At 34.9% G+C, this 19490-nt stretch overlaps 1 protein-coding gene across 3 annotated transcripts in view; it reads left to right on the top strand.

Annotated features, from left to right (window-relative positions):
• The window catches only part of ROBO1 (roundabout guidance receptor 1), a 1187644-nt gene that overhangs the window by 159294 nt on the left and 1008860 nt on the right, over positions 1 to 19490 (top strand). For all 3 annotated transcript variants that reach the window (XM_047722064.1, XM_047722068.1, XM_047722063.1), the window contains exon 2: positions 12454 to 12590. In XM_047722064.1, the coding sequence (XP_047578020.1) occupies positions 12503 to 12590 (88 nt within the window). In that variant the 5' untranslated portion in view covers positions 12454 to 12502. The remainder of the gene's footprint in view (positions 1 to 12453; positions 12591 to 19490) is intronic.

The following is a 19490-nucleotide window of genomic DNA, read 5'->3' as shown; positions in this document are numbered from 1 at the left end:
TGCCAGTCACAGAATTTCTCCCCATCTTTCATGCATAGCCCTTTGTGGGTGAATCTTTTTGTTAGAAGTCTTTGTGCATGTTGACATATTAAAATTACCTTTGACCTGCTCTTCTGCTACTTTGTCTTTCTTACTATAGCATTACTAATAGCCAGTCTGAAATGTAATGCTTGCTCCCTTTGTCCCGTCTCCACTGCTATATCTTCATAAACTAACCCAACACAAGTGAAGACAATTGTTCAGATTAACTAGGCTCTATATGTATTTGGGGTAATGATATTTCTAGAGCTATTTGCTCTTAAGCAATCTGAAAATTTGCAGCTCATGTAAGTATTAATGTATAATCTATTCCCAGCTTAGAAATTAATATCAAGCTTTAATATGAATGTTGTAAAAAAAACACAGTTATTTGGGCACTTAAGAAGTCAAACCTAAAGTAATAGATTTTAATTTAAATGTCACATCCATTTAAAAATGATTCTGTGAGTCATCTCCCAATAGAATTGAACCAATTTTAGGATTCCGTACACATTCAAGACAGCACATTTGAAATTCATTTGTTTAGAGAATAAAGGAAATAACAGAAAAATAAGTACATTTTACTCTGGTTATTATGCTAAGTAAGATGTTGCTGTAAGTGTTTTCTGTCTTTAGCCACCATGATTTCTTGCCTAACATAATGGCAGTCTTCATAGACAGATGGACTTCGTGAATGTGATAGCTTTTGTGTTTGTATTTCTAACTTCTCTCTAAGTACATTAGTTTAGGTGCATATCATTGTGTTCATATCGCTGTGTTCATTCATCTGTCCATTAATTCCACAATATTTAGTGCCCGGTAAATGGCAGACTTTGCCGTTGGTGCTAGAAGTGTAGACTATGGCAACAGGTGACCTGTGCAGCCTCATGATCATTAGACTTGCAGGCCTCTCTGCCCATGATTTACAGAGTTTTATCCTAGAAACCACATTTGCATGATTCTCACTTCTGCTTAAATGTCTGTTTGCACACAGCGCTCTTTACATTCTGCGTTGTTCTATATTTCCAACTTCCTCTCCAATCACAGTCTCACACATACGTGCCACCTGAAATCCCACCCAAATAAAACCATTCATTGTTCTTTAAACACAGAGACTCCTTCCTCCATGCCTCTGAACAGTTGGTACTTTTGTTCTGAATTCCGTTCCTCTCCAATTTTAAACACTTTTGGCTCGATCGACAACTACCATTCTTTCAAGATCCATTGAGATGTTTACTTTTGTGGTGAATATTTTCCAATTTGCCAGAAGCCTAATCGCTTCAATCTCATAAAACTGTACTCTATTAAACTCTGTGATAGAAATGATCACCCTACATGTAACTTCTCTGGGTTTGCTCCCCAATGCCATACTATGAGCTCTTTTGGCAAAGACTGTGTGGTATTCATTTTGGAATCTTAGAATGGTGCATAATAGGTTCTCAAAGAAATAGTATTAAATAAATGAAGTATAGGTACCGGGGCATGGTCATTTTCACATGCATTTTGGTAAATTCTTGCTTTGTTTTGTCTTTAGACAAGGTAATCTAATATTGACATCATATTCTGTTAAATACACTTTTTTTTTAAAAAACCTTATTAGAAATTTGTATTTATTGAAGTTGAACAGTCACACAGCTTGGTCTGTTCACCTTTAACTTGTGGAATGGCAGGCTTTAATTGAAGTCTTGGTCTCTAAAGTGAACAAGCGAGTCACCAGGCATTTCTTTTCAATTAGATTAAACAGAGAGACGAGAATGATCATGGAAGCACTCTCTGAAAGGTGACAATGTTCAGAAGATAACTAACCTCACTTGCAGTACAATTGGTTTATTGTTACTCCCAGGAACTGCCACCAGAACATGCTTGCTAAATCAACTGTTCAGTTTCTCTTACTGTCTCTCATTCTTGTGCTTTCTCCCTTTCTCTCCTCGCTACCCCTCCGCATTTCTCCCTCTCGGGATAAGTGTCAAGCCAGACTTGCTTCATATCTAACTTTTCTTTGACCAAACCGATGCCCAGACAATTTCCTCTAATTCTGTTATCATGCTAAGATAAATCTGACTAATCAGAGGCAACACTTGTTTTTAGAATAGCGAGGCTGTTGATGTTTATTTCCACGTTATGTTACTTGAAAGATGGTATTTTCCAGAAAAAAAAATGTGTCTGCGATAGGATAACCAAACATCATATGTCCCACTAATTTTCATCAGAATGATGAAATGAAAAATATGATTGAAGGTCAAGTGGGCATAGAATTCATCTGATGCAGAGCTAGTGTGAGCAGAGCATTTTGAAAATTGCTTTTGTTTGAAAATTGCTTTCTTTTTGTCTTTGTGTACATGAGTATACTTTTAAGGAATCGTCTGTGAATTTGAACATTGATTTTGAAGAGTGCCTGATGTAGACCATTTTCCTTTTAGCTACAAAATAAAAAAAAGGAAAAAAAATCTCGTGGAATGTTCATATTAAATCTTTACATTCTAGCTACATCCTTGTAGGCAATATTTCCTTACATTAAATCATCTTTTAAATTTCCTTATTCTTAATATAATTCCACTAATACACAAACACAATTTTTAAAACAAGTCTGAAAATGAGTTTGCCCTAAGCAACCCATAATTAAAGCGAAAAGAAGATAAGAATCTCCATTTTGCTGTCTTTACCTTCGCCTTTATGTTAGCAATACTAATGAACTTCGCGATGTTTAGGGTGAAAAATTGATTTGAACCTTTCTGCAGTTACTGCTGTGCTTTCTTTTCTCCCTCTCCCCCTAAGGATTTGTGCAGTTCAATTTGGCATTGATTCTTTAATGATTATGGTAGCTGTAGTAGAGAGATTGGTGTTTATCTTCATCATGTCCTGTAGATAGCACATTATGTTTATTTTTATACATAACTGCATTTCGATCATTTAGATACGATACTCCAGCCAGTGGTTGACAACCATCTTACTGTCTTTATTGATTTTATATTTTAATCTTGAAATGAGTATATGAATTCTTGGAATTCACTGTGTTAAAATATCTAATTCAAAAGTCGTGCTAGTGTTGCTTTAAACCAGTGATGAAGGGCCAGCTTCAACATGCTGAAAAGAGACCAAACATTAAGTAAAACTTAACAGCAATTGTTTGTTTTTTTTTTTTAAAGATTTTATTTTTATTTATTTGACAGAGAGAGATCACAAGCAGGCAGAGAGGCAGGCAGAGAGAGAGGAGGAAGCAGGCTCCCTGCTGAGCAGAGAGCCCGATGCGGGGCTCGATCCCAGGACCCTGAGATCATGACCTGAGCCGAAGGCAGCGGCTTAATCCACTGAGCCACCCAGGTGCCCCATTAACAGCAATTGTTAACTTGATGGTCTTCAGGCTGCTCATTGTACTTTATTTGAAGACATCAATCAGTATTTTGAATATGTCATGTGAAATGTTTTGAGAACTATCAAATGCTTCAGATTCTCATTTTGTAGCAATAAAATAATTATTTGTCCTTTCTTTGTGATGTTTCTTCTAAATGGTTAGTTAATAATATTCTTAGGACACCTCACTGCTAGGTGATATTATTTCTTTTGATGTTTTTCTTTTCTCTTTTTAAAGATTTTATTTATTTATTTGAGAGAGAGAGTGAGCAAGCAGGGGAGAGGGGAGGGGAGAGAGAGAGCAGACTCCCAGCTAAGCAGGGAGCCCAACGCGGGGCTCAATCCCAGGATCCAGAGATCATGACTTGAGTCGAAGGCAGTCACTTAACTGACTGAGATACCCAGGTGTCCCCATGTTTTTCTTTTAAATAATCTTCAGTTTCATCACTGTGTCTTTGAACACCCTAGTGAGTGAAATGTATAAAACAACCAAAAGTTTAATATCTTGCAAGTTTTTAGGAATATAGCAGATCTATTACATTATGGCAAATTACTTACTGTCTTACGCCATTAGGGCTGCTATAACCAAATGCCTTAGGCTGGGTGGATTGTAAACAATAGAAATTTATTTCTCGAAGTTCTGGAGGTTGAAAAGTCCAACATCAAGTTCCTGGTGTATCTGGTGTATGGTGAGGGCCAATTCCTGGTTCATAGATAGCAGACTTCCCTTTTCCCCATGACTATTGGGGTTCCTTTTGATAAGGGAACTAGTCTCATTCATGAGGACGCCATCCTCATGATCTCATCACCTCCCAAATGCCTCACCTCCTAAAATCATCATATTGGGGGTATGATGATTAAGTTTCAACATACAGATTTTGAGCAGACAGAAACATTGTGTGTCTCCGATTACTTTATCGCTCAACTATTAATTCATGGTAACATATCTGTCTACAGGTCCTAATAGATGGACTATGTTAAATAAATTGACTAAATAAATTCTAAAATGTTAATTTCTTTGACTCTGTCCTCACTTGGTAATGAATTTCAGTTCATTTTGGATACAAAATAGTCTCAAATCATCTTGTTCTTTATACACAGCCTGTGGTTTATCACCATGCCCTGAGTTTTCTCACAGTATATTTAAAATGGTGTGTTTCTGGGAAATGTAATGAGAATTAATTGGTCTTTGTGAAATGAATGGAGGCATAATTGGATATAGGGTTCGTGATCCATCCAAATAAAACTGAAGTGTGAATAGTAATATAGCTCTGCCTACATATCCAGGAGCTTCAAGAAACTAGGTGACAAACCACTGAAAATCTTGCTAATTCCCTTACTTCCTCTCTTCCTGATTAACTCCACCCTGTTTTCCAGCTTTGTCTTTATCTTGTCTTCACTCCTATTATTTTCTAGTCATGTATTTTATTTTCCTATTGATTTCAAACTCATTTTCCTAAGAGTCTTCTGTTTATAGTTTCTTTTCTTTCCTCTTTTTTCTTTACAAATTCATATATATATGTATTTATATATATATATATATAAGAAAGTTAATAATGACATTTTAAATCTAAGATCTATTAATAATTTGCGGTTTAGGATAACGTAAACATTTGACTAAATGTGTAGTATCTACGTCCTCTTAAGAGGGAAGCGTTCCCTAAGTATATTAGAAGCTGAAGGTATTATAAATGAAAAAGCAAGTGTGTGTGTGTGTGTGTGTGTGTCTGTGTGTGTATAAATGTTTAATCTATTTAGCCCTAAACCCTAAATGTGTGCTTCAAGTGCTCTGCTCTTTGCTTCTTTGTTTGTTTCAAGTTTTTATTTAAATTCTAATTGGTTAACCTTTGGGGTAATATTGGTTTCAGCAGTAGAATTTAGTAGAATTTAGTGATTTGTCACTTGCACAACACCCAGTGCTCATGACAAGTACCCTCCTTAATACCCATCACTCATTTAAGTGCCCCACTTGTATATGTAGTCTGCTATTTCCAAATAATATTCTTTATTAGATATGTGACATTAACTTAACAAGAATTTGGTAGTAATTTGTCCAGTTTAACTTGTCTATCTAAAAGCTATAAATCAGCATTTTTAGAAGGTATTCTCTACCTTTTATTATTATTTCAAATTTAAAACACTCCCACCTAAACAGAAACCGTAATAAATTCTTGATAGAACTCCCTACAGACCTATATATGTATTGTTATTCTAGAGGACTCTAAAGAAAAAGTAAATTAGCTATTTATAAAAATTACACACATTTCTTATTAAGCTTTCTATTTAAGTAGGTGGATATTTTGAAAACAGCAGCATGCATTTCCTTTTGCTTTTCCTTTTTTTGGCTTCTATGTTATGTGCTTCACCAAATTCTATTGCCTTTGCTTTGCAGTGTCTTAATATTTATACCTTCTTTTTATCCAACCAAGTAGATGTTTATGGAGGATCTCGTTCATCACACATATGAGAAAAATTAATAATCTTCTACATGGTTCTTTTGTCTTACTTCACTTTCATTTCCAAGTTACGTAATCGTTACCTAGTTTTATCTTCCTATATGTCATCACACTGTTGATAAGAAAAAACCTGGAATTAGCCTTGCATTCAGGACTTTGCAGTTCTTTGATGTTTTGATTTCGTGGAAAGAAAAATAGAGTTGATTTCAGTTCACTTATATGTGCGAACTATATACATTCATGCAGACAAGTCTCGTGAAGATTCTGAACTCATATTGTCATATGGAAGATAGCAATTCATGTATTATCTTCCTGATAATAATCAAATCTGATGGGCTAATAAGTAAACTGTGAGGTGCTACCTATAGATTGTGTCTTACTTATTTTTATTTTTTACACATATCTTCTGTTTTAACAACATTTAACCACACATTGGTTGTCTCTCCTCACTCTCTTTTTCTGGTTTCTGCATTTGTGTGACTTCAACACACCCTGTGAAGCCTAGGCCATCGCAGTTCCCTCCCCATCATCAGGCTCCTCCATGGCCAACTTTATCCTTTGTGTCTTTGTTACAAATACATAATAAATTTTCTGCTGCTCTAACATGAAGAATGTGGATTTGTTTCATAGCAATATGAATCTCCACTGCCTGGCACAGAGCTCTCCATTATATTAACTGTGCAAAAATATTTATCATTTGTTTATGCATAGCTGCCTCATCAAAATTAATTTTGGATTTTTTAAAATTCTATTTTTTTTTAAATTTCCAACATTTTCCAAAGACTGTTTTCAGTAGAAACCTTTAATTTTTCATGATTGATTTTCCTCTAGGTGCTCTAGGAGAATAGTCCCATTTGAGTAGACCAAACTTTCAGTTTATCTCATTTGTGAAAAGGGAGAGTATCTTCTTACTCTGTGTAGAATGCTGACTGATTCATCTATTATGGGCAGAATTCAAGAGGAGTCTGGCCTTTTCTGGTCATTGATCTCTCAAGGCCGGCCAGCTTTTGGGCTCACCTCTTACCTACTGGCCACTGTTGTTTCTTTTATCTAAGACTAGGACAGAGGAAATCAACAGTTGCTGGTTTTGTTGTTATGAAACATTTCCAGCTGTTGTAACTTTTGACTCCTCGGGTGATAATCAGTTAAATAGAAGCTGAACACGATGAAAAGGCAGAGAGGAGGAGACTCCAACAATAATCTTGGTTTCCCAGAGCGCTTTTTGTTTTCAACTGAAAAGGAAAAATAAGAGAGTAGTGTAACTTAAGAGCAAATTTTGGTTAGTAACAGGGAAAGCCTTGGTAAATGTAGTTTCTGTTCTAAATATGAGGGAGTGGGGGTGCACTACCTATGCTGAAATGTTTCAGAAGAGATTGAAATGTACTCATCGTGATACACTGATATGCTAAGGGAATGTTTGTGATCTTTTCAGTGATCCAAAATGTGTGCCTAAAGAAGTATTTTTTTACTTTGTTGAACCATGCATTTACCCAAATTAATTTCTTATGGAACTTTTCTACTTTCCAAGAAAGTTCATAATAATTGGTAGAACAAGTTAAAACTCTCTTTAAGGCAATCTTCCTCTGAAAGCAGGCAGGCAATGCCTTTGTTTTTATTTGAAAATGTACATTAGCAGGCACCTGGGTGGCTCAGTAGGTTAAAGCCTCTGCCTTCAGCTCAGGTCATGATTCCAGGGTCCTGGGATCAAGTCCCACATCAGGCTCTCTGCTCAGCAGGGAGCCTGCTTCCTCCTCTCTCTGTCTGCCTGCCTCTCTACCTACTTGTGATCTCTGCCAAATAAGTAAATAAAATCTTTAAAAAAAAAAGAAAGAAAATGTACATTAGCAACTCACATACTTGCACAGCACATGCATATAACTTATTAGCTGTTACCACCAAAGCCCCCATGGGAAGTATCAGTATCATCATTGGGGTGGACACTGCATAGCTTATATGTTTGTTAAATTTAAACCTACACTGTAAAGAGGTTCATTTTATCATATATAGATTTAACTTAATGAAGTTCATTAAATGAAATCAAAACCCCTAGTATCTTAGAAGTTCAACCTAAAACAGACACTATTCAAATGTGAAGCAACATGTAAATACAAATCAAAGATGTGTTCCATCTTCATCTTGGAGGAACCTCATTGATACGGTTTGAAGTTGGGAGTCATGGGTTATTAATACTAATAGATATTAGACGATGAAACAGACACTCTTCTAGACATTTCATGCATATTATCTCACCTGATGACATGGCTATTATTATTATTCACATTTTATGTTTGAGAAAGAGGAGACTAAGAAAGCTTAAAATTTTTTGCCCAAAGTCAGACAACATCTGAGTGGTAGAGCTGAGATTCATACCCAAGAACTTAGTATTCCCATCTATGCTTCTAGAATAGTGCATTAGGTTACTTCCATAGATTTATCAATCCCAACAAAATTATATAAATATACATATGTATTTTTTAAAGATTTATTTATTTATTTGAGAGAGAGAGAAAGCACAAGTAAGAGGGGCAAAGGGAGAGGGAGTGAGAGAATCCCAAGCAGACTCCACACTTAGCACAGAACCCCATGTGGGACTCCATCTCACGACCCTGAGATCATGACCTGAGCCGAAATCAAGAGTCAGATGCTCAACCAACTGCACCATTCAGGCTTTCCAGCCAACAGAATTATACTTCAAAGCATTATATTACATTAAATAATTCTGTACTCTCATAGCCTAATATTTCACAACAGAAAGGGATATTGTAAATGTTTTTCTCTTTTCTCATGTCATGTTTCTTTAATTCAAAACCATATGAATTCACATTCTTGGTACTTTGATAATAGGCCCTATATATATACATCTATGGAGAAAACTGTTCATGTGTTCATAGGGGGTTGTGTTTATGATGGGTGAATTTACTATATTGTAATACTCAGCATCCAAATGCAATTATATCATATTGTTTACTGAAATCAATTGTCTTATTATTAATATATCAAAATATGTGATTTTAAATAAGGGGTTAGTGTATTCTTAGGGTACTTTCATTTTTTAAAAAAGATTTTATTTATTTATTTGACAAAGAGAGATCTCAAGTAGGCAGAAAGGCAGGCAGGGAAGGGGAAACAGGCTCCCTGCTGAGCAGACAGCCTGATGTGGGGCTCGATCCCAGGACCCTGAGATCATGACCTGAGCTGAAGGCAGTAGCATAACCCACTGAGCCACCCAGGTGTCCCGGGTACTTTCATTTTTAGACAAGCCTCTTGAAGATCAGAATTTCAAGCGATTATGATAAGTGTCCAAAGCAAATGAGGTAGTTGCCACTTTTGATTTGTGGGTTCTACCTAAAAATCATGCTGTAGGGGCACCTGGGTGACTCATTGGGTTAACCCTCTGCCTTCGGCTCAGGTCATGATCTCAGGGTGCTGAGATCGAGCCCCACTTTGGGCTCTCTGCTCAGCAGGGAGCCTGCTTCCCCCTCTCTCTCTGCCTGCCTCTCCTCCTGCATGTGATCTCTGTCTGTCAAATAAATAAATAAAATCTTTTTAAAAAATATCATGCTGTAGTACTAGCCAATTACCATATAAATTCACAGATTTATCCTTAGATAATAAAATTTGGTCTTATGAATATACTAAAACATTCTTAAAATTTGAAATAATATCTACCTATTAAGATAACTGACAGGAGTTCAACCAATTATAATACATATTTATACTGACAGGTTTATTTTCTTATGATTATTGCATTGATTTCATTTTTTAAAGGCTATTTTCTTAAGATTTATTTATTTATTAGAGAGAGAGAGGGAGAGAGAATGAGCATGAGTGGGGGGAGGGGCAAAAGGAGAGACTCTCAAGCAGATTCCCCCCTGAGTGGAGAGCTGGACACTGGGCTGTCTCCCCATCCATGAGATCATGACCTGAGCAGAAATCAGAAAGTGGAAGGTTAACCGACTGAGCCACTTAGGTGCCTCTGTTTCACTGATTTTAAAAGAAGAATGTACATGTTTGATATGGAGTTTTATTTTACCCATGGCTACTGGCAGCCAATAAGTTATATATATATATATACATATACATATATATATATATATTTTTTTTTTAAGATTTTATTTATTTGACAGAGAGAGACCCAGCAAGAGAGGAAGCATAAGCAGGGAGAGAGTGGGAGAGGAAGAAACAGGCTTCCCACTGAGCAAGGAGCCCAATATGGGGCTCGATCCGAGGGTCCTGGATCATGACCCGAGCCAAAGGCAGAGGCTTAACGACTGAGTGACGCAGGTGTCTCTAAGTTATATATAATTACTAATGAAATTGTTAGAGTATAACCAACCACAGTTGAAAATCTCAGTTTCAATAAATATATATACTTTCAATAAATATATTTTAAAGTATCATTTAACTAATATAATAATTCTAAATTTTCAAATAATAATCAAATCATAAACAGCCTCTAGGTTCATGCATGCTTTTATTTACATCAAAAGCTGAAGCAAAACGGCTTATGCACATAAAAGGAATATGAGATCTAGGGTTTATCTCAAAATGGGGACTCTGATATCTAGTGCACATAATAATCAAATATTGGAGGAGGAAGATGAGAATATCCCTAGGCAAGCAGAATCCAAGATGACAGGGTATCTGTTATATCAAAACCCAGTCAGGCAGAAATTACTACAATGCAGTATATTTATACATTTTCTCTGGAAGAACTGGTCATCCATACATCACTGAGAAATGTGACTAGAAGCGAAAACACCAAGGAATAACTGAGAAGAAGCCTTTGGACAAACTAACAACCACAGAGTATGGATTGAAGAGTGAAACTGTTCATCTAGGTTTGCGATGATCTGAAATCCAATCTACTTTCTACTCCCATCCGACACTTAAAACAGATGAGACATTTAAGATAATGTGGGTATGTGATGTCATTTATGTGTAGAATACCAGGGGAAGGAGAGTTACAAAAGCATTAGCTCCAAGACAAGGAAAATGGATAACACATCTGAACAAATATGAACCTATAGTAGCCAAAGAGTATTTCTTTGCAGGCAAGGTTCTAGCTTAGTCAGGAGGGGCTTGCAGAATTCTTAAAAAGAAGAAGTAATCTGCAAATATCTTAAGTAAGTTCAGTGATTGCAAGTGTCTGGAAGAAGGATTAGGAGGCTCTGCTAAAGGAAAACTTGGTAATTAACCGGACAGTGATAAGTAAGAAAGCAAGGACAGCTCCGCTCACCTACGCAAGTTGATGACAGCTTTGTGTGGATAAACCTACTGGGTCAAGTAGGTCATCCGTTTCTCAAGTTGGCATTCTGAGTGTCACAAAATGTGTGACAGAAATTTCTTTTTCTTTGGAAACACAATTACACTTTTTATTGTACTAGATTTATTTAGGTATTTTTGACTAAATGACTACATGTCTTTCTACATCCTATCTCCTAAATCTAACATTAAGTCCTGCAAAGTGTTCTTGTGTAATGTCCCCCGACTCCTGACCCCAACAGCAGCCATTGGTTTCATTTCCTTTCCCAGGGTCCTTTGTAAACATTTTTATAAGTCTCTGTACTGTGGTTATAACCTCCATGCTAATTTCCTTCATAATTACTTTATATCCTTCACATTCTTATCAGAGTTATCTTCTCAATAATTTGAATCATATTATTATCTATCATTAAACTCTACAGCGATTCCTCATTACCTGTCTTTATCTTTTCAGTTTTCTATCATATTGTATTATGGCAAACTCTATCATCAGCCAAATAACTCCCCTTACAGTTCCCTGAATATATCAATGTGTTATTGGAATACACACACACACGTATATATACATTTCCTTTGAATATTTGGTTATTTTGTTCTCTCATTTTAAATAGCATTTCCTTTTCTATTTATCAAATACCATCTCATATCTCAAGTGCCATGTCTTTAATATAAGTTTGGTTGGTTCTCCCAAGTAAAACTGATCAGTCTTCCCCCGGAATTCCTGCAGTTTTGTTCTGCCTTCTGTTAAAGTCATCATCTACAAGGCACTATTTTATATTTCTTGGGTCCATCATGACTGATAACTGAGTGCTTTGTTCAGAATAGAACATCTATAGACTTTTTTTTCTTATTGTGTTTATAAGTTGATGTAATTAAAGTGGCCTCAAATTGTTTATCTACCTGAATAGAGAATATTTAGTTTTGTCTTCTGCTGTATCTTCAAAGTGGGATTGTGACTGGTTCATTGTAAACTGTTTGTAAATATTTGCTTAGCAAATGAGTAAGTTTTCTGGACCATAAAGTTTTCTGGTCCTGATGAGAATGTTCCAACTAAATTGGTGAGAAAACAAAAACATGTATCTGGCATTGCCTGAATGGTAGAGAAAATCAATGAATTATTTGCTAATTTTATCTGATTGAATGTGCATTTTCAAAATTAATAAATACTGTATCTGTTCAAATGTATATCCTAAAATAGAGTTAGTGTAAGTTGTATTTAACTACTTATGTATTTTATCATTTTGAAAAATGATATTTCAAATGCACTGGAACTATAATTTTTCACAAAATATTTTTAATACTGTCTTTATCTCAACATAGCTAACCATTAAAAAGTAATTTGCTCTTTTGTTTTTTCTCCCAGATAAAACCTATCTGTCACTGGCTGGGTGTAATGCAAGGAAGGGACAAAGATGAAATGGAAACATGTTCCTTTTTTGGTCACAATATCACTCCTCAGCTTGTCAAAAGATCACCTGTTCCTGGCCCAGCTTATTCCAGGTAAGTGCCAAGCATCTGTTTCACTCTTTTATCGAATCATGACCTGTATAGTTTCTTTGCTTTAAATTCGTTTTTCATTATGTGTCTTGTGAATTGTTCATTTGCTTTCAAACGTGTAAGTCTGTGTGAATGGTTTCTTAAGTCTGCGTGCTGACATGTTTCAGGGATCAAAATTCTTGAATACAGAGCGCTTTATTAATTCCCTAGAAAAAGTGAGAAAAGGGACAAAAATATTCACTGTCGCTGAAACATGTAGAGAGTTATTAGATTAACTTAGTGAATTAGAGTGGTGGAAGAACAATTATAGTAGGAAAGAAATGTGTAACACGAAAAGAAAAGCGGTTACAATGCATGTTAGTACCATAGAAAAGGGCCATCAAAAAAAGTGAAGTGTTTAAACCTGAAATTCCTTTAGAGGAGTGACATGTTAATTAACAGGCTGCACAGTGTCAGAATAAAAATGCAGTATGCTGCCATCACTTCTATTGTTTCCAGTGAAGTTAGAAACTGGTTCCCTTGAAGTCATAATTTTGTTAATGGTGCAGGAATAACATTGCTATAAAAAGCTTTCCTTAAACTCTTCTGTAGGAAATTGACTAAACCCAGTGCTATGGTATGGGAAAATAGAAAAATGTATTGATACGCTAATCAAAATCTAATGTCAACTGTCTCCTTAGATCAAACTATGGGAATGAATTGTAGTTAATTTAGATAGGTTTAATTTATAATCATAATTGAGACAAGTTACTCATAAAAGAATGGCAGATGGTGTTTCATTAAAACTTGAAGTTTGAGTTTTATTTATTTTACTGTTATATTTATTTTAATATTCGACAACTATATGTAATTTATCATTAGTACCCACATGCAAATCAGAATTCTCAAATCATCTAGGAGCTTGACTTTTTTTTTTTTTTTTTTTCCCTTGCTGTGTTAAAATGGATACTTGGACCTGGTAGATAAACAGGTGAAATGTTGTGAATAAACAAATGGAATTATATGTGTTGAAAACATTTCCATAGGGTGAAAGTATACAGAAAATTTAGTCTGTTGTAACAAAGTACACTTAGCTACTTTGTACTCAATACACTAATGAAATTAGTAAAAGTTTTTATTTTTAATTTGTTTCTATATTCCCTTCCCTTGCCAGAACTCTGTTGAGTAATGATTAAAATTAGTGAATGGACCAATATCAAACAGTGGCAATATGAAAAATTGCATTTTTAAAGTATGTGGAAAATGCAAATTAAGTACAAAATAATCCATCATTTTTCAAATTGTCAGGGTAAGGAGAGTGTTAGTATGAAAATGTTTTGAAAACAATGATTATAGATACATACAGATTTAGATTATAGCTTAGGTATAATTATCCTTAAACTAGCCAGCTAGTAACTATTAAAGGTCAACAAATTTAATCCATGATCTAGTTATCAAGCAGGTAGTGAAATTTCAAAATGATTATATGTGGTTTGAGTCATCTTTACCTAGACATCTGGAAGAAGGAAAGCATGCATTAATGTGTGTGGTGGGAGGGACTAAGGTTTATGTATGAAATATAAAGTTACCTTTTCATTTAAGAAGACATTATATCATTTCAAAGAAGACCAACTTGAACATTTAGGTCTAAAATTTCTCAAAAGTGTAGTTACTCTTCTAGAGCAAGCATTTTTATAACTAAGGAGAACTTAAATGAATTTATTGCTTCATATAATACGGAAATTGGCTTTAGAGGTGATCGCTCAGTTATCAGTTAACTAACAATGTGTCCTACAGATCGTAACTGAGGGCCCATTTTGAGGCAACACCTTCAAAAGAAATATGAGTACCAAAAAAGGGATGCATAAAGTTGTCTGTCTGTCTTGTTCAGGATCACAGAGTTCAAGAATTACTTCAAAGTAATTTACCTGCTAAAAGAAACATACTGTTAGCTTTTCAAAAGGAACACCTGTGGACTGGAAGTCATTTCCCTAACTGCCGCCCCCCCAGGAGCATTGGTTTCAGGCTAAGGAGATGACAAAACTACTAAAGGAGTCCTCAGCCTCAGATTCTCTTCTCCTTGGTGTTAATCCTAGCATGAACTGAGGCCCTGATTCCTTTTGTTGTTGCGGTTCTAGCTTTCTTAAGTTCCATAGAGATCTGGACCTGGAGTGAGTTTAGGGGAGTTTAGAGAGAACAAAGACGGGAAGGTCAATATCAATGTCTTTTTATTTTTTTTTTTATTTTTTATTTAGTTAGTTTTTCAGTGTCCTTTTAAAAATAGTTTCTCGTTCACCTGATTTTCTCCCACTCTTCACCTTGCAAAAAAGAATATTCTCCTTCATCAGAAATTTATTGCAGAAGGCAGATAAATGGGAAAATGTCACAAGTTTCTGAAAAACTAAGAAGTATATGGTCTCTAGAACTTAACTCCATGACTTGCCATTAGCAGAGGTGTAGACAGGCACAAGAGGCCTCAGGGCACAAAAAAAAAAAAAAAATGCGAAATAATCCAGTGGTTTTCAATAAAGCTGTGACTTGGTTACTTGGTGTCATTAAATATTAAAATATTATTTGAATATAACCTTTGGCTTGATGGATTACTGAGCTCACTTTTTAAAAAATTTCTCTTATGTTTTTCTATATAATGCAGCCTTAGAACAGCTTGTGTTTTATCATATTTACATTTTGTTTATTTACAATATTTTATGGGAAGTGGTTGGAGTGTCAGGAAGGTGCCTAGAAATTACACATTTTATATCAAGAAATGCTCTTGTTTAAAACCATGAATCAGTTTTAAGAGAAAGGCATAATTAAGAGGCGGATACTGGGAATGACTAGGCCCCTCCAACAATTCAGACTCCTTGCACTTCGTGGCCTACAGAGCCTTTGAAAACCTGCCTCTGAATGAAAACCCCTGTTAGAGGTTTGTCCTGTCACTTTACCTCATCTCTTATTTACATAGAAAGTACTCTTAAGCCAACTGTGGTTATCTCCTGAGGCATGCCTTATCTGGGCTATGCCACATCTTCATTTAATCTCTCTTTCAAAGGAATCTGACAGATACCCATCTTCACTTCTTAAACCTCCACCTCTGATTGCAACAGATGTCAGGAAGACAATGAAAGACAAATGTTAAATGATATGTTTTAAAAGTATACATTTCACATATACTGGGTTGAACTGAAAATTTGAAGAGCGTCTATGGTGGGAAACACACACACACACACACAAAACACCACAAGGTTGAATTCTAGGTGTATATTGTGAGATTTTAAATGGAGATACATGGGGAGGGGGGAGCCCACAAGGTTGCATTTCTATTTGAATAAATCCGACAGCCCACTTTAGAGTTAAAATATGATTTATTTTTCCCTCTCTCTTCTCTGCATGTGCAGCAGCATTTTCCTTCATTAAAGATGCAGGTGCTGACAGGGTGATTTCCTTTGCCCTGCCTCATGTCAACAAGGCTTGAGTGTGAAATTGTCTGAAATGATTTACTGCTTACCCTCCCCACCTATCCATCCACCACCACTTCAGTATCTTGCTGTTTTACACAGAGGACGGTAATTGCAAGGAGCTAAGTGTTATCTGGGTTTGAATCATTTATAGATAAATTATAAATTTTCAAGAAAGAATTAATGTAAAATTCTAGAAACGATAAGGATGCATATACCTACAATTCCCATATATATCAATTTGCATGTGTTTTGCTTTCTTTTTCGCATGCCCAAGGCTTGTTGAGTAGATCTGAGGGATTGTTTCAGAGTTTAAAAATCTCCTTTGTAATGTAAAACAATAAAATAGAAAGTCTACTTCTGAAGCTGAAATGTGATAGAATCTTCAGACATTTCTTGTGGAGCGCATTATTTAACTAATGCTGCATATATACAGCCTACAAAGTTTTTTATCTGCAGGGATGATTTTTCCAATGGTTGTGATTAGTTCCTACAGCACAGTAGCCATGGGCGGTGATAAGGAAAATGTGTATTATTTGCAGTCTATAGAGATCGCTTGTTCCTAGGCTGTTTGATTTTTTTTAACTGCATTGACTACTCAGAAATCAGTTTTACAAACTTAAAAAGTTAATTCTCTTCTATTAGAATATAACGTTTAAACTTAAAAATCCTTCAACAGGTTACTTGGCTCTTTCAATTATGCACTGAAAGAGGTATTACTATAAACAAAAGTAAAAATATATATATAAATAAATAAGTAAACAAACAAAAGTGATATGATTTTATGTGCTACTTGATGAATTTGTAGGACTCTAGAATTGCCGCTTAATGTATTTCCCATAGATTATTTTTTCAGAAATGCTTTAGATGTTCATTAAAAGTAAAGTTTTCTAGGGCTCATAGCAGAATGGCTGAAACGGAGAGAACCTGGGTTTGAAACCCCAAAACCTGAAGTTTTATAAACACCCCAAATCACTCTAATACACAGATAATTTGAGAAACACTGCTTTGGACAAAATTTAAGTCAATAAATAATTGGATACATTAAGAAATGTTTACTGTCTGAGGAAGGAGTCACAGGAAAGGCGACTAACAGTGTTCGAAGATAATTCTTTTAGATATTTCAGGGATTTGGGGATGCAGATTTGAGGCCATTGCTGATTTATTTTGCTTTGTTTTTATATATGTTTCTTGCTATTTTTGTCTCTTAGTAATATTTAGAGATTCAGAAATATCATTCACACTGGAGGAAAGACATTAACCAATGGGTCAATGAAAATTAATGTATATATTTTAAAAATTGCTTTATAAAATACTTAGTTTTGCCTAATTAGTACAATTTCTCCTAAATTTTGACCATGCCTTAACGAAATGTTTTTTTAGACATTAATTGTCTGGGAATTTATATCCAAATTAGAGTAACATAGCAATTATGCAAATTTTCTGTAAAAAGAGATTAAGAGCCCAGTGTTGCCTTATAACTAATGGGAGCCCTAGATACTTCTGCCTTCATGGGTTCCTTCCACCATAAAGAATATTAAACACATTTTAATGTTTGTGTTGCCATTAACATGAGTATAATCTTTGACTGTAAAGGTAAATTTTCTTTTTCTGATTTTAAAATAAATTAAAATATTTTCATGGCCCCCTAACTGTATTGTTGGCCCACACTATGCCACTGTGGCTAGTGGGCAAGTCAGTTCTTTTAAGAGCCATGAAAAGACAGAATATGAATTCATGACTTATACTTAAATGTGATAACTAGAAAAAATATTTACTACAAATGAAATACAGTAAAACTTTGTATCACAGGATTCTATAAGTTTTATAGGAAGCTAGAAAGCCAGAAAATAAGAGAAACCACATATTCTCTGAATGTTAACTTTTTGTAATTTAATTTTAACCAAAATAATAAAGAATCTACCCATACCAAGAAAGAGAAAGAGAGGAGGGGGAGGGAAGACTACTCGGGAAACATTAAAAACATGAAAATGTCATAGTGGAGAAAAGATGACTTTTGGTTTGGATGGGTCTGTGTTTGAATAATATCTCTACTATATATTTTAGTTTTGTTACCTTGGTCAGTAAGTTAATCTCTCCTTATGTCTGTTCATACTTCAGAGAGAAAGCTAGAATTGGTTTGTGTTGTGTCTGAATTAAAGATAAAATATTAAAAAAAAAAATCAGGATCCTGAATGAATTTTATATACAGAAGTTGTTCTTAATAACCTTAATAATAACATTATTATTATCTATAGTGTGTGTGACTAGCCTAATCTGCACTCTCTGGTTGTAGCACAATAACGAATTACTGATGCCATTGAAGGAAAACAGACATGTAATTGAGGATGAGATCCCATGACAAAGTCTTTGCCAAATCCCTTTCAGAGCCTAGAGAGACAATTTGAGGACCTCATAGAACATTTCACAGAGCAGGCAAACAAAATAAGAATCTATTGGAAAGTGAACACTTATTAAGCACCTACTGTGAGCTATGTACTTTAGTTTTGTAAGTTCTTCCTGGTTGGAGAGAGGTGAGTGGGAAAGAAAATCCCAGACTCATGCCAGGAGACAGAGCTATGAAGATTATAAGAACTGTGATGTGGTTTGGTTGAAAGGAAAAGTGCATTATTACTGGAAGTTTGGAGATGAATCTGAAGAGATTTGAAGCTCAAATCTTGAGGAACCTTTTATATGAGGCTAAGAGGCTTTAAATGTAAAAATGTAAATATAAAAAAATTGTCTTTCTGGAGTAGGCAAAAATAATGAAAATCAATTATTCATCTACTTTGTTAGTTACAATAAATGATCATTATGATAAAATACAGGAAAACACTCTTGGAAGTTTTCAAAAGTATTATCAATACCTAAAAGTGTAAGTAGTACATAGAAATTATTCACTGAATGTTTATTGATAAATGAATAAGGTAATGAGAGGAAGAGATTACAGAAAAAAAATGTCAGAATCTCAGTATAGATCAGGCAACAGAGAAGGAAAAGAGATTTGCAAAACATATGGATATATGATATAGATATGATATATATCTGATATGATATAGAGTCAGAGGGACCATAGGAAGTGAAAGGAAGGAAGGAGAAGAGTCAAGAATGACCCTAAGATTCAGTGTTTCAGGAAGGGAGACTGGTGGCATCATTAATGAAATTAGGTAGACATAGACTGCTACATTATGATTTGATTTAATGCATATTTATTGTTAGATGATTTATAATATATAATTATTTTAAAAGATCAAGTAAAAAATGTATGAGCATAATAGTACACTTGTATCAGGTCTTCGAACTGCTAATTGCGTTATGATTTTTGTTGGACTTCAGTTCGAAATGGTCATCTGTAATGCTATTTAGAGTCACCCATCATGTACATATGTGTGCATGTATATATACACATATATATGAATGTCTATATGTACATATACATATTTATGAATATATATACATATGCATA

The sequence above is a fragment of the Lutra lutra genome, chromosome 1 (assembly GCF_902655055.1).
Source record: "Lutra lutra chromosome 1, mLutLut1.2, whole genome shotgun sequence".
NCBI classification, from domain to species: Eukaryota; Metazoa; Chordata; class Mammalia; order Carnivora; family Mustelidae; genus Lutra; species Lutra lutra.
The sequence above is the reverse complement of the archived record's forward strand: the minus strand, read 5'-3'. Positions and strand labels throughout refer to the sequence as shown.